General features: G+C 42.6%; 1 protein-coding gene across 1 annotated transcript; it reads left to right on the forward strand.

Moving 5' to 3' along the window:
• The first annotated feature begins 2,576 nt into the window (after positions 1-2,576).
• LOC133924734 (coronatine-insensitive protein homolog 1a) lies at positions 2,577-6,046 on the forward strand. The gene is made up of 3 exons (XM_062370405.1): positions 2,577-3,297; positions 4,444-4,918; positions 5,008-6,046. The coding sequence occupies exons 1-3, from the start codon at positions 2,789-2,791 to the stop codon at positions 5,809-5,811; spliced, it is 1,788 nt and encodes a 595-aa protein (XP_062226389.1). The 5' UTR covers positions 2,577-2,788; the 3' UTR covers positions 5,812-6,046.
• The last annotated feature ends 9,920 nt before the right edge of the window (positions 6,047-15,966 follow it).

Here is a 15,966-nt window from a genome sequence, read left to right on the forward strand (position 1 = left end):
ATCCCTTTGTCCAAGAGGACCACATTGGTTGATCTGTTGAGACATTTGAATGTCAACAAATTCAAACTTTGGAAACTTAAGAAGCTAGGGAAGATAAAGCGACACTCAAACAACATAAAGCCGTTGTTGAAGGAGCAAGAAAGAAAGACTAAAGTGGTGTATTTCCATGCTTGATCCAACTAGCATTCATAGGGATCCAATGTTCAAGGATTTCTCTGACATTGTCTATATAGATGAAAAATGATTTTATCTAACAAGGAAGGTTGAAAGATATTATGTTGTTCTGGGTGAAGAGGAGCCTGTTTGAACATGCACAAGCAAGAATTTCATACCAAAGATAATGTTCTTGTGTGCTATTGCTCGTCCAATATTCGATAATGATGGAAATTGCATTTTTGATGGCAAAATTGGGTGTGCCATTGCTTGTCCAAGACTCTAGTAACTTATGTACCACCAAAAAGGACTAGTAGAAAATCGGGTTGCGGGGACCTTAGAGATGAAGCCCATTATATCTATCACGAAAGAGGTAATGCGATCTTTTTTGATTGAGAAGGTTCTTCCTACAATTTGAGAAAAATGGCCATGTGAAGATATCAAGAAACCAATATTCATCCAACAAGATAATGCCCGGTCTCACGTCGACCTGTATGACCCTTTATTATGCGAAGCTACACATCAACTTGGATTAAATATTTAGCTGATTTGTCGACCGCCAAACTCTCCAGACTTCAATATACTTGACTTGGGTTTCTTTGCTTCTATTCAGTCCATTCAATATAAAGCGACATCTAGAGCAGTGCCAGATCTTGTTGTCACTGTTCAGAAAGCATTCCAAGAGTATTCACCAATATTATCAAATCGAATGTTCTTATCATTGCAGCTTGCTATGATAGAGGCGATGAAAGCAGGGGAGGTAACAATTATAAGATGCCTCATGTTAACAAAGCTTCGAAAGAAAGAGAAAGCAAACTTCCAGCCCAAATAAAGTGTGATATCAATTTGGTTCAGGAAGTATGTAGGCAGATCGATGAATGAATTGGTGGGTTGCTTTTGTTCATCTATATTACAGAGTAAGACTTAAATAATATCTTTTGGCCTATCTGATGTTAAGATATGGGTATTTTGCTTGACGGTGTCTTCTATTGGAATAGTTGCGAGCAGGAGTCTTTTGATTAATGTAAAAATGTATAGATAAGTCTTTTAGTCCATATAGATGTAGAGGGAAAAGTCACTTGGTCTATGCAAATTTTTTCTATCCCATCTGATGGTTAGATATCGGTATTTTGCTTGACGGTGGCTGTTGTTGGAATATCTGTAAGCATGTGTCTTTTGATCCACGTAAATATGTATAGATAAGTCTTTAGGTTCATATAAATTCAGAGAGAAGTAACTTGGTCTATGTAAGTGTGCACTGTTCTCTGTATCTTGGTTAATGTAATGTTAATCAAAGCTTCGGATGTGCTCAGCATGGGCATAAGTTTCTCTGAAAAACTAGCTTTCTCATTGCATGTCTAAAGCTTGCATGTACACATAAGTGGCAATCACAAACAGGATGACACTCGTGATGGATTCACACAGCCGTCGCAGCTCAGCCTGGTACTGGTGGCCTTAGACCATCTCTAACGGTTTTCCTTCAGGATTCAGAATCCCTTCACGATAGGATTTTTTTCCTTTTAACGCTCCAACGGTTTCCCTTCACAGTTTCCGTCACGAAGGGATTCCCAAGGTCATTCCCTCCAGGAACAGATTCTTTCTCCTTTCCCTTCGTGATTCCTCTCGAAGGGAAGCTGTTGGAGATAAGAGGAAATAAAGGGAATGAGAATGGGAAAGAAAATCGGTAAGGGAACGAAATGAAGAGAATATGGTTGGAGATGGTTTTACTGACTTTTGATGTGGCATGCTACCGTGCGCATCTTGCCTTGCAGCAGCACAGCTGCTTGCGGTGAGGGCGGCATGCGTCTTGACCTCGGCGAGGTAGGTTCTTAGCACGGTGGCTGGCGGACAAGATACTCGATTCGTTTCATTTTTTTTCTTTACCGAGGAACAAGATGGTGCGGAGGAGAATATGAGTAAGATGCCAGGCACTAAAAAAATTATGGCTAGAGACGAGCAACAGGACATAGAATTTTTTACATACTTAGCTCGCAGAGTTGTTAGATAGGGTTATCAAGGGCAAAATGAGAAAACTAGCATTAGGCAGCATAGAATGACAAATATTTGCAAACTTTAACTTGAGTAAAAAATGATAGTTATTGAAAAACAGAGGAATTTTTAAGAAACTACAAGTATGCTCTACTCGGCGATTTCACAGGATTTTTTAAGAAAGTATATATATATACATTAACGAGATTTTAAATTTTTTCTTAGTTCCAAATCGATAATAAAAAATCACAGACAGGACAATAACCCTTTTTGAGCTGGTTGTAGTGCAGCACTGCAGCTCACTCAGCACTGTGCTGCGCCCGGCGGGCGCGGCCATTTATCACCGTCCACCAGGTGCTTACGTGGCGCGGCACAACCGGCTGATCCGCGCAGGACGGAGTAAACGCTGCTCTGTCCAATCGCCATCCCCCGCTGGCCGCCGCCGCTGCTCTCTCTCTCTCTCTCTCTCTCTCTCTCTCTCTCCTCCTCCTCCAATAATTCTCCTCCCGTCCTCTCACAAGCTCACACACCCGCAAAAATCAGAGTAAAAGGGTAAGAAAATTCTCCATGCCCCCACCTCTCGCCGGGCTCGGCCTAGATCCCCGGCGAGCCAGCCCTGCGCGGTAGCTGATCCGCCTCCGTTCCGATGGGCGGCGAGGTGCCGGAGCCCCGGCGGCTGAGCCGCGCGCTCAGCTTCGGCTGCGACGGCGTCCCAGAGGAGGCGCTGCACCTTGTGTTCGGCTACATCGACGACCCACGCGACCGTGAGGCGGCCTCGCTTGTGTGCCGCCGCTGGCACCGTATCGACGCGCTCACACGCAAGCACGTAACCGTCGGCTTCTGCTACGCCGCCGAGCCGGCCCGACTACGCGCCAGGTTCCCGCGGCTCGAGTCGCTCGCGCTCAAAGGGAGGCCCCGTGCCGCTATGTACGGGCTCATCCCCGACGACTGGGGCGCCTACACCGCACCCTGGGTCGCTGAGCTCGCCGCGCCGCTTGAGTGCCTCAAGGCGGTCCACCTGCGCCGCATGACCGTCACGGACGACGACATCGCGGTGCTCGTCCGCGCGCGCGGACATATGCTGCAGGTGCTCAAGCTTGACAAATGCTCCGGTTTCTCCACGGATGCCCTCCGCCTCGTCGCCCGCTCCTGCAGGTACTAACAGTTCTTCCCTTCCTTCAGTTCCTTGCACTAGTGCTCTGCTGTACTATGTCCTTTTCGCCTTCTTGCCCATTACTGTGTGCTGGAAAAGTAAGGTGTATGGTTGCGCAATTGAGTGCCTGATCTTTTCCCCCCGCTTAGAGAGATCATGATTATCTGGTGGAGATGTTCCTAAACGGAGAAATTGATACGTGTGAGCTGTGTGGCAGTTTCTCTAAGTAGATAAATGTGCTAATAAGGGCAAAATGGAACCAAGACTCAGTTCGCCCATTTCTGGATTCTCTGGCTCTCTTCTCCGAGAAATTGGCTTCCACACACGCTAGAATTTTCTACATCAAATTGATATGAGCATTAGATATGCAAAAGATTGTTCCAGAGTAGTTGTGATTTGATCGTTTATTTGCCCAGTGTTTTTTTCCCGTCTCAACAAGTACTTGGTCTGGATGTGAAGAGCCCCTAGTACTTAGTAATTATTTCAAAGCAACTTATAGATGATAAAGCAGTTTGTCATAAGCAAGCAATAGTTTGATGTATTGCCAGAATGGCAGGTGATCTTTCTTTCCCAAGAGTACTTGCGCTGATTGGACTTGAACAGGACTACTCTGTCCCTAATGAAACATATTTTTGACCAAGATCCAGTTGCAACTTGCAATTTGTTGGTTTCTGTTATCAATCAATTCCACATTCATATAGTGGCATGTCATGTATTTCAGGCAGCATCTTTTCTCTTTTTTTCTTTCTTTTTGCAAGATTTCTCTCCGATGGTTTAATGCTTGGTTTTCTTAGTTTGAATTCTGCAGCGATGATTTTAAATAAGTTGGCTAAGGAAATTGAATAGTTGATGTGCATGATTTTTCTGTGTTCGATGCATATATCTAGTTTCAAAGAGTTGAACTTGTGAAATGTGCACATAGAAACACGTATTGAAGGTACTTTTCTTTTCGATACTGGAGGCGACAAACTTTTATGACTTTTCTGGTTGCAAGTCAATTATCCCCTCATCGTAGCACACTCGTCTATTTCTAAGGCCCTTTAGCAAGTTCTTTTTGGATGTTATATTCCTGCTTCACAGTGAATTCATCATTCTAGCTGCTCATGAGATCACTGCTGTAACATATTATTCTAAATTGTCTCAAACAGATCTCTGAGAACATTATTCCTGGAAGAATGCATAATTGGTGATAACGGCAGTGAATGGCTCCATGTACTTGCTGTCAACAATTCTGTTCTGGTGACACTGAACTTCTACATGACTGACCTCAAAGTGGAGCCAGCTGATCTGGAGCTCCTTGCAAAGAACTGCAAATCATTGATTTCATTGAAGATGAGTGAGTGTGATCTTTCAGGTCTGATTGTTTTTTTCCAAACCTCCAAAGCATTACAAGAATTTGCTGGAGGAGCATTTTGTGAAGTTGGAGAGTACACCGAGTTTGAAAAGGTTAAATTCCCACCCAGACTATGCTTATTGGGGCTTACCTTCATGGGTACAAATGAGATGCCTATTATCTTTCCTTTTTCTGCAAAACTCAAGAAACTGGACTTGCAGTACACTTTTCTCACCACTGAAGATCATTGCCAGCTTATTGCTAAATGCCCCAACCTACTGGTTCTTGAGGTAATGTTTTCTATCTACATCATTGTACTTTTTGTGTCTTAAATCAGTGGCTATCTCATTTCAATTGACAATGTTGATGTTCTCAACAGGTAAGAAATGTGATAGGAGATAGAGGACTAGAAGTTGTTGCTGATACATGCAAGAAGCTACGAAGACTCCGAATTGAGCGGGGGGATGATGATCCAGGTCAAGAAGAGCAGGGTGGAGTCTCTCAGTTAGGCTTGACCGCCGTAGCTGTTGGTTGCCGTGAACTGGAGTACATAGCTGCCTATGTATCTGATATCACCAACGGAGCGCTGGAATCAATTGGGACTTTCTGCAAAAATCTTTATGACTTCCGGCTTGTTCTACTTGACAGAGAAAATGAAATAACAGATCTGCCGCTTGACAATGGTGTCCGCGCTCTATTGAGGAATTGCACCAAACTTCGGAGGTTTGCTCTCTACCTGAGACCGGGAGGGCTCTCGGATGTAGGCCTTGGCTACATTGGACAATACAGTGGAAACATCCAATACATGCTACTTGGCAACGTTGGTGAATCTGACCATGGACTGATCCACTTTGCAATGGGGTGCACAAACCTTCGGAAGCTCGAACTGAGAAGCTGCTGCTTCAGTGAGCGAGCTCTAGCCGAAGCTGTGCTCCAGATGCCCTCACTGAGGTACATATGGGTGCAGGGGTACAGAGCCTCTCAAACAGGCCGGGACCTCCTGCTCATGGCCAGGCCCTTCTGGAACATCGAATTCGTGCCTCCAAGTCCCGAGAGCGCGTATCAGATGACGGCGGATGGGCAACCTTGTCTGGATAGCCAACCTCAGGTTCTTGCATATTACTCCCTTGCTGGAAGGAGGCTGGACTGCCCTCAGTGGCTGGTTACATTGCATCCTGCGTGACTGTAAATACGTCAAGCTGTGACCGTGTGTTCCTTGTCGCCCCTTATCCCTGGGCAATAAGCATGTCCTAATACGGTTATTGTACCAATCTAGATTGTTAGATGCCTTTGTACCGTAATAAACTAGCACTGTAGCGGAGGTGTGGTGCAATAAGTTGCTGTTGCCGCTTGTATTGTAGTAGTGCTGCTATCTAATCCTACGAGGATGTATAATATGTTGCTCTGTTACAGTGGTCTATGCTTTCTTCTTCCCTGGAATTGTACTATCGATTGTAAATATATCTGAAGTCTTGTCTTGCCTGTGGTACATACGCTGAATTTGTTGCGGTAGTTGCTTGCAAATTGTACTCCTCAAAGGTGCATGCATAGCTTCACAGGATAAGCTGAAAGCGACGGCATTTTGTCATCCTCAAAAATTGAGAAGGGGGGACGAATTGGATGTGCGTAATAGAATAGCTGGAGCTCTTCCAAGTCCGACGCCAGGAAGACGATGGCCATCAGTCCATCACACCTGGGACTGGAAATGACTGTTGGTCCCCTGTGTTGGATTGATCTCGGCATCTAATGAGTGGAAACGAAAAGACCGAGAAAAATAGAATTAGCCTCCTCTCCACGCCTTATTGAAGACGCAACCAACGATTGGTTGTGGTCTTGATCCGTGCAGCGCCGTATATATAAGGGGGAGGAGCCAACACCTGTGAGGGATTGATCTCATGCGGCCCTATCTCTTCCCAACACATCTAAACCATCTACGATCATCAGGGTGTTGAAAATGGATTAAAGGTTACCACCGCTACTGCGCTGCATCAACCGAACGGCATCGACAATCTTCACTGCAACATCTACATCAACACCTCTACATCGCCTATATTGATTATCTCCGTCACACCGGCACTGCACCAACTCTCTACATCATGAACGACTCCATCTCGATCTTGCTATTCACTTTCAACTCAAGATGCCATCACCAAATACAGGTTTAGTGTGTCTGTTATTAGGGCTAATCATTATGTGAGTTAAGACCCATTTTTGTATTAATAATGATATCATAGCCTAATTAGTCCTAACCAGATCCAATTAGGCTTAATTAGTTTTGGATGACTTTAATTTGTCAACAATTAGACTTAATCATGTTAATTAGTGGAAAATTGGCTCTAATTGTTCTCATTTAAGTGCTTTTGTTTTAGATTAGAAGAAATTGGGCCTAATTAGCTTCGGCTTAGATCTTTTAATGTTCAATTATGTGTCCTCAAGATCAAATTAGGATCAGATTAATGTGACTTAATGTTTTATACCTCTAATTAGAGTCAATTAATCATGTTTATGCATGTCTATGTATGCTTGTGTGTTTTTTGTGTTGGTTTGGGCGCAAATCAACATGTTTAGTGCCGAATTGAACTCAGGTAGCATTGGGAAGGAGGGGAATTGGGGAAATTTGAGAAACCCTAATGCAAATTCTAAAGAAAGTACTCAATTCCCCGATTCAAAACCCAAATCCTGAACCCTAGAACTAATGAAGGTGAGCTGACTTACGGTTTTGAGGTATTTTTGGTCAACGTTGAGGCCTCCAGAGTTGCTTCGTCCCTGCCTCTGACTGATCCCCCTCTTTGGCATTGGTCACATGCAGACCCTCTGGCTCGGACCTCCTCGTGTCATGCCATCTCCTTACGCGCATCATAGATCCGCCAGAGCTTGCCTCTTTTCCGTCGCACACGCATGGCGCCTTCATGAAACCACCGAAGACCGGCTCGACAAAGCCGCGTGCCACCGCACACATGCTCCGGCGAACCGACCCATGTGTGCTCAGTTGTGGCTCTACTCTACTCTCCTCTCCCCTTCCCCCCTCCCCCCTCTCTCTCTCTCTCTCTCTCTCTCTCTCTCTCTCTCTCTCTCTCTCTTCTTCGCCAGCGGCTTGCCACCATAGGATTTTCCTCGACAGCCTCCCTCTCTTGCTTCTCTCTCACACGGCGCCCTCAGGACGGAAGGGGAGGAATGGGGCTAGAGTTAGGGCAACTGGCGTCCCAGCACGGTTTTGATCCGGCAAAAACAGCGGATGACCATCGGATCTGAATGGAAGGGCAGGATTCTCGCAGGCGTGCGCAAGGGAGGTTGGGCCGAGTGGTGCCTTTCCAGGTCATGGTCACTGGTGAGCGCAAATGGAGCCGGACCGCGCGACTGAAATGGGCCAAAATGGCGGGTTTTGTGTTTTGTTGGGTTTTTTCATTTTGATGGATCTTCCGGTGTTTTCTAACGTTTTTCTAATCTATGCACTCGAATTATTGATCTTTAAGGCACAAATAAATTATGTTTAATGCACAAAATTATGATTAATTCTCTAGATGAATTGGAACCAACAGGAAGATTTTTTTTGAGAATTTTACAATCAATTTATAGGTTCATAATTACTTTCTGACTAAAGTTGACTGTAATAATGCGTTGTTTTATGTGTTCATTCATACAAGTTCTTTTCCGTTTTCTGCCCAACGGTGATGCAGATTAGAGTTTTAATTTTAATTTTTGCATGATTTTAATCGGACCAACGTAAGGTTATTTTTGTGCAAATTTATTCATAATAAATTTCTAATTTGGCCCAACTTTTCTCTCTAGCTCTTAACGCTTTCTCTGTTGCCGTCACAATTGACGGCATAGAGCAACTTATGGGGAATAACTTTGTCGCTTGGAAAGCTAAGGTGACTCTTATCATTGGAGTTTTGGACATTGACTATGCACTCAGGGTTGACACTCTCACTGCTCCTACCATTGGCATGGAGAATGATGAACTAAAGAAAACTTATAATGCAATTTCTGAGAAGTGAGAGCGGTGCGACCGCATGTCTCTTATGATAATGAGGAACTCGATATCAGAAGCTATAAGGGGAGTAATCCCAACCTCAGAAAAGGATAAGACGTACTTGGCATCCGTGAAGGAGCAATTCAAAACCACCTCCAAAATTTATATCAGTACATTAATTCAGAAGCTCCTCAATACTATATATAATTATGGATCCGGCGATATAAGAGAACACGTCATGATTGTGACAGACATGACTGCCAAACTCAAGAGCATGGAAATGGAAATCTCTAATGCTTTTCTTATCCATTTCATTATGACATCTCTTCCTCATGGGTTTTCTCCCTTTAAGATTAGCTACGATACTCAGAATGAGAAATGGATCATGAGCGTCTTGATCATGATGTGTGTCTAAGAGGAAGAGATGTTGAGGCCTAAAAAGAAAGATTTTGTTAATCAAGTTAGCAGCCCAAAAACAAAAGAAAATTCTAAGGAGATTTCAGCTCTAAGGAGAATTGCATTTCATCACTAAGCACGACAAGGCAGCACAGAAGGCGTCCAAGGCACCTGCTCCTTCTGCTCATGCCTCTCAAGAATCTAAGGACGATGGATGCCACTTCTTCCATAAGAAGGACCACTACCAAAAAGATTATGTTGGTTTCCTAAAGTGGCTCGCAAAGAAGTGTAATGATTTAATAACATTTGTTGATGAATCTCTTTATACTATTTTTTTTCCTTAATTCCTGGTGGATTGACTCAGGTGTCACTGTGCATGTTACCAACTCTTTACAGGGATTTCTTACCATGAGAACATTAGAAAAGGGGGAGCGAAATTTTATAGTGGCCAATGGGAAGGAAGCTGAAGTTGAAGCTATTAGATTCCTTCTATTAGGTCTTGATAGTGGATTCATATCGAACTAATCTTCGACACTTCACTCTTAGATTGAATAATTTAGTTTATGTTCTTACCATAAGGAGGAATCTTATTTCAGTTTCAATGTTAGATGATGATGGTTTTCATTGTAAGTTTAGAGACAATAAGTGCATTATAAGTTTGATTCAGATATTATTGATCTTGTCATCCGACAAGACAAACTTTATATGTTTTCTCTTAATGAATTCTATGTGTCTATAAATGTCTGTGATGTGAGCCATAAGAGAAAGAGAAGTACAACTAATAAGACTTCTTTGAACTGTAGCATTATCGCTTAGGCTACATTTCGAGGGGGAGAATGGGACGTCTCATTAAGGAAGAGATTATCCAACCCTTAGCGACTCTGACCACTACATAGATTGCATTAAAGTAAAATATGTTAAGCAAATAAAGAAGGGATCACTCGGAACACAAGCTTATTAGAATTAATTTATACTGACATATGCGGTCCTTTTCCCGTGACATCAGTTGATGGTTTTGATTCTTTCATTACCTTCACTGGTGATTTCTTCTGTTACGACTATATCTACCTCATTAAAGATCGATTTGAGTCTCTCAATAAATTCAAGATATTTAGGTTGAGATAGAAAATTAGCATAACCTAAAGATTAAAGTAGTGAGATTGAAACGAGGGAGAGTATTATGGGAGACATGCTCATTATGGGCAAATCCTCGATCACTTTGACAGTTTCCTTCAGGAAAATGGCATAGTAGCCTAATATTCTATACCTAATGAACCTCAGCAGAATGGGGTAGCTGAGCAACGCAATTGCACACTTATGGATATGTTGCAAAGTATGCTCAGCTATTCTAGCTTATCCGTTGGATTGTGGATGGAGGCACTTAAGACAGACGTGCACATTCTCAATCATGTTCCCCGTAAATCAGTTCCAAAAACACCTTATGAATTATGAACTAAGAGAAATCCCTCTTTGAAGTATTTACGTGTGTGGGGGCTGTGCAGTTGAAGCTAAAGTTTTAATCCACGTATTGGGAAATTAGATTCTAAGATAGTTAGTTGTAACTTTATCGGGTAACCCGAGAGATCGAATAGGTATCATTTTTACTGTCCAGATAAAATCACTAAGTTTGTTGAAACATGACACGCTGTATTTTTTTAGAACAGGGGTCTGGAGCCCAAGAAAGTTAATCTCAAGGAAAAGCAGGTTTATGTTCCTACATTGCTGATCCAAGAGCCTTATATCTCTGTGCCCCAGGTGGTTGCACCTTTAGTAGAAACTAATGTCAGTGCATCCCTTGATGAGATCTCTTAAAATCCTAATGATACACCTAACGATGAGCCTCAGCAGTCCCCTGCAGTACCTAGTCCTGGTCCTGCAATGCCTAGTAAATTGATCAGGAGATCACAACGGTAATACGAGACTTGCCATCTCGAATGATTACATTGTCTATATGAATGAAGATGTTAATGATATAGGGAAGACAGAAAATCCTAACTCGTATAAAGAGGTCATGATGAGTGAGCATTTACCTGAGTGACTTAATACCATGAAGGACGAATTAAAGTCTATAAGCAATAATGATATGTGAGACCTAGTAGAAATCTCTGACGATCCAAAATAGTAGACTTTAAATGGGTCTACAAAATCAAACATGACTCAAAGGATAACATCGAAAGATTCAAAGCGAGGCTCGTAGCTAAGGGCTACTCGCAAAGAGAAGGGATCAACTATAATAAAATTTTCTCTCTTATATTAAGTAAAGATTCTTTCAGAATAATTATGACGCTTGTAGCGTATTATGATTTAGAGCTACATCAGATCGGCATAAAGACGATATTCCTTAATGGTGACTTGGAAGAAAATGTTTACATGGCTCAGCCGGAAGATTTTGTCATAGAAGGCAAGGAACATTTAGGATGTCGCCTTAAAAAATTAATTTATGATCTAAAACAAGCGTTTAGCCAGTAGTATCTCAAGTTTAATAAAATCATTAAAAATTTAGGCTTTAAAGAAAATAAGGTTGATAACTGCATTTATGTAAATTTTAAAGGGGAAAATTCACCATTTTAAATCTTTATGTGGATGATATCTTATTGACTAGCATTGATAAGGATATATTATTTAAAATCAAGAGATTTCTTTTCTCTAATTTTGATATGAAGGATGTAGGTGAAGCTTCTTACGTTTTTGGCATTGAGATTCATTAAAATTGGTGTAAATGAGTATTAGGTTTGTCTTAAAAGACATACATTGACAGAGTACTGAAAAAATACAATATATATAAGTGCTTTGCCACACCTACTCCTATTGTTAAAGGCTTTAAGTTGCGACATATCAATATTCGAGGAACTAATATGAAACTAATCAGATGAAGTCAGTTCCTTATGCTTCAGCTGTCGGAAGCATTATGTATGCTCAAGTATGTACATGCCCTGATTTAGCTTTTGTTACCAGGATGCTTAACAGATATCAGTCAAATGCAAGACTAGATCACTGAAAAGTCATTAAAAAAGTCCTTCGTTATCTGTATTGAACTAAGAATTACATGGTCATATTTAGAAAATTTGATAACCTTGAAGTTATTAGTTATTCAGATGCAGACTTTAGGGGTGTGTGGATAAAAAAAATCCACATCAGGCTATATCTTCACCCTCACTCGGGGAGCTATCTCGTGGAAAAGCTCCAAACATACATTTATGGCATCGTCAATGATGCAGGTTGAGTTTGTAGATGTTATGAAGCTACCGGACAGGCTGTATGGCTAAAGAAATTTTTCCTGGGATTAGGAGTGATCGACAGTATTTCAAAGCCACTTACATTATACTGCAATAATCAACATGTAATTTTCTATACAAGTAACAACAAGTCGAGTGGTGCTGCCAAACACATCGACATTGAGAATCATATTGTGAAAGATAAAATTCAGGATCAAACAATTAGTGTCAAGCATATAAGTACTAAATCAATGTTTGCGGATCTGCTAAGTAAAGGTTTACCATCTCATATTTTTTTGATCATGTTACCAGCACGAGGTTTTTAAAAAGCCAATGATTCTGGATAAGAGAGCTATAAAACAAACCAACTCCTATTAAGAATAATGAATATCTATTTTGAGATGGAATAGTATGCTATAGGTATTTGGGTTTCAGTGGTAATTTTTATTGACCGATGTAACGTTTTACCTTGGTATGCTATTTTCATTTAGAATAGGCTTATGATGTTTAGCCATACGATCAAGAGAGAATGTTAGATTGATCTAAGGCACCTAACGAGTGAAAACAGAAAGACCGAAAAAACAGAAGAGTCCGCCCCCTCTATGTGACTTGGTCAGAGGCGCAACCAATGATTAGTTGTAGCTCCGACCCTTGTAGCACCACATATATAAGGGGGAGGAGCCGGCGCCCATGAGGGATCGATCTCACATGGCTCTATCTCTCCTCCAACACATCTAAACCACCCATGATCATCAGGGCACTGAAAACAATCGAAGACCGTCACCGCTACTGCACTGAATCAACCGAACTGCATCAACGGTCTCCACTGTAACATCTACGTCAACACCTCTATATCGTCTATACCGATCATCTCCATCACGCCGGCGCTACATCACATTCTACATCACGAACGACTTTATCTCGATCGTGGTATTCACTATCAACTCAAGATGGCATCACCAAACGCATTACGCAGATTAACTTTTACGTTTTCCTAATTACGTGTGTGTTGTTTGAGCTAATTATTATGTGAGTTAAGGCTCGTTTTTGTATTAACACCCTGCGTGGATGGAGTACGTGGTCTTGGTGGGTTGGAGACGACGAACCGAGCCGTCGTCGAGTGCCACGGAATCTGCGCTTGCCACCGCGCCCGGACAGCGTCGCGTACCCCAGGCCCCAGCACAGCAGCACCGTGGATGAGCGGGAACAGCACGACAGCCACCGTTTGTTTGGTGACCAGTAGGTTAATGGCCAGCGAACAAAAAGAGTAGATTTGATCTGCGCCGCTGAATCGACAACTCGCTGGCGGCTTTCCTCGTCAGGAAAAGGATGTTTCTGTCGACTTGCTCGGGGATTCAGGGGAACGAAGAAGCGGCTGATCTGAGCATGCCAAGAGCAGATACGGGATTTACGGGAAATCTAATTATATGTCTTAAAGTTGATCCATTTTTAATAATATATTTTATATAGATTAATTTATATAAAATTTTATATTAGATATGAGAGGTATCCTGAATTTAGAATCTCTCCTGTCTTTGTTAGGCCTGCTTTTGTAACAGCCCAACTGATGGCAGATCTTTAATCTATACCTGGGATGCTAGAATATCAGTCTATCAATCCGAATCATGAGATCAATTAAGCAATCAATGTACATCCTTATAGATAAGAGGGAGGCATCTGTTTCTATTTGATCACCGCGTGCAGAAAAAAGTCATCAGTGACGACAAACATCAAGGACAAAGTGAGAGACGTGATCAGCCAATCCAAATAATATGGTTACAGCTGCGGGATAATTAGCTTTCGAAAAGCAATCCCTGGACAATTATTAGGTACCACTCATTTATAAAGTTGGGGTCTTGGGGATGTATCCATTCTTAGATTTTTTTTTTTCTTAAGGGTACATCACGCTGAGCAATTAGAGTGGAACTACGAATAAGTTGTAGATGGATTGATGGAACTATAGTAGAGTTACAAATTTAAAGGGGCTATCGAATAGCTATAGTTTTTTTCCTAACAAATTTATTACAAAACTACATACTCAAATCTTCTTTGTTCCGAGCTCCATTTGATAACTAAACTCTTTTGCAGAAGGAACGTGAAAGTTATGTATGTTCAATAAACTATCACTCCATTATTACTACTAGGTCACAAATTTAGTACGTGAGACTTGCCTTTGAGTGTTGAGTTGTAGAGATGGTACATCTCAATCTAAATGTAAAGATGGTCTGTGAAAAAAGATGTGGAATAGTGCCATGGGGGTACTGTTGAGAAAAGGAGGGAAAGGTTGCTTTAAGATTGGTGCCGGTGTCATGTGGCTTAATCTCAGGTAGGATCTGTATAAGGCCATCTCCAACGGAGTCTCCAAATTTGAGGATTCTAGTGCTACAGTGTTTTGCGGTATACTGTAGCACTAGAAATCCATCTCCAATAGATCCTCTATCTAGTGATACAGTACTGCTACAGTGTTAGGGATAGGGGATACTGTAATAGTGATAGGGGATGCTATAATAGTATTTTGAGGATGAAGATTTGAGTTACCTGTTGGAGATGGTCTAAGAGAACTAGAGAAGGGATTAAGGCCCTGCCGCACAGAAATTTCTTCCCGTTCATTTGGAAAAAAAAAGGGGCAGACTCCAACGCCTCGATGGCAGGCAGCACATTTTACTGCATCCACCCTTCGCCCGCCAATCCAAAATTCCAAACACCAAACATGCGAGGGCGGCGCGATCCCGACGTCAAGCCCGTCTAACGCAACGCGGGCGGCGGCGAACGCATCGGGGCCTTGCTGATCGGCGGCCATCCCCAGCACCGGTGACAGCGCCAGTCCGCCTGCGCGTTTGGTCTGGTGCGTGCTGATAGGGCGTAGGGCTAGGCTTGCTGCTACCCTAAGGTCGTGCGCTCGTTTGCCACCGTCGCGACCAACCAGCGGTACCGGCAACCGCGATGACGCCCGTATGGTTGCCCGCTGGCGCTCCGATGAGGTAATCTGATCGTAAGGTGGCACCTAGCACGCGCCAGTGGTTTTTGCCCGGAAGCTGTTTGTTGAAATGTGTATGCGTGTTCTCAAAGGGAAATGTGTATAAGCGTTGTTCGTCAGCGGTGTTGGTGCACGGAAAGCAGTAAAGGGATCAGTGGGTGGATGGGACTGTTGGATACCGCCTGCTTATTTGAAACGCCGGAGAAGTGGAGAGGTTAAAAGAAATAGTGACCAACCTAGGAGGAACTAGGTGGCTTTTTCTTAAGAAGAAATAGGCACTAAACTTCTCGTCGAAGTGAAGAGGTTCCATAACTCTACCTGATCGCTCAGCCTGATTAGTGTCTCGGTGGTGTCCATGCTTACGGTGCTCTTTTTGAATGGATGTCCGCAGCCATGTGCTAATCGATGCTCTCGAGGCCAAACTGGGTAAGGTAGTAGAGCACTAGAGTTTGTATATCAATGGTGGTACTGATGCAAGCATAGGCTGTGACTGAATTCTGAAATTTTGTTGGATTCATATTTCAAGGTTTCAGTGGTTGAACCGGGAGTGGGATGCATGATGACAGGCTTTGGCAGCCACAAGGCCCTGGGCGTTGATACTTGATGCTGCAGTGCAGTCATTTACTGATGGAATGAGAAGGGTGTATAGTTGTTGTATGCTTGTGCCAAAGCACAATCTGCAGTTATTGGTTGTTTTGTGATCAATGCCTCACAGATTGGATAAAGTTTTTGGAAGACCTTGTATTTGTTACCGACGGGGAATGTTTAACTGCGATC

This window comes from Phragmites australis, chromosome 1, assembly GCF_958298935.1.
Source record: "Phragmites australis chromosome 1, lpPhrAust1.1, whole genome shotgun sequence".
Lineage (NCBI taxonomy): Eukaryota > Viridiplantae > Streptophyta > Magnoliopsida > Poales > Poaceae > Phragmites > Phragmites australis.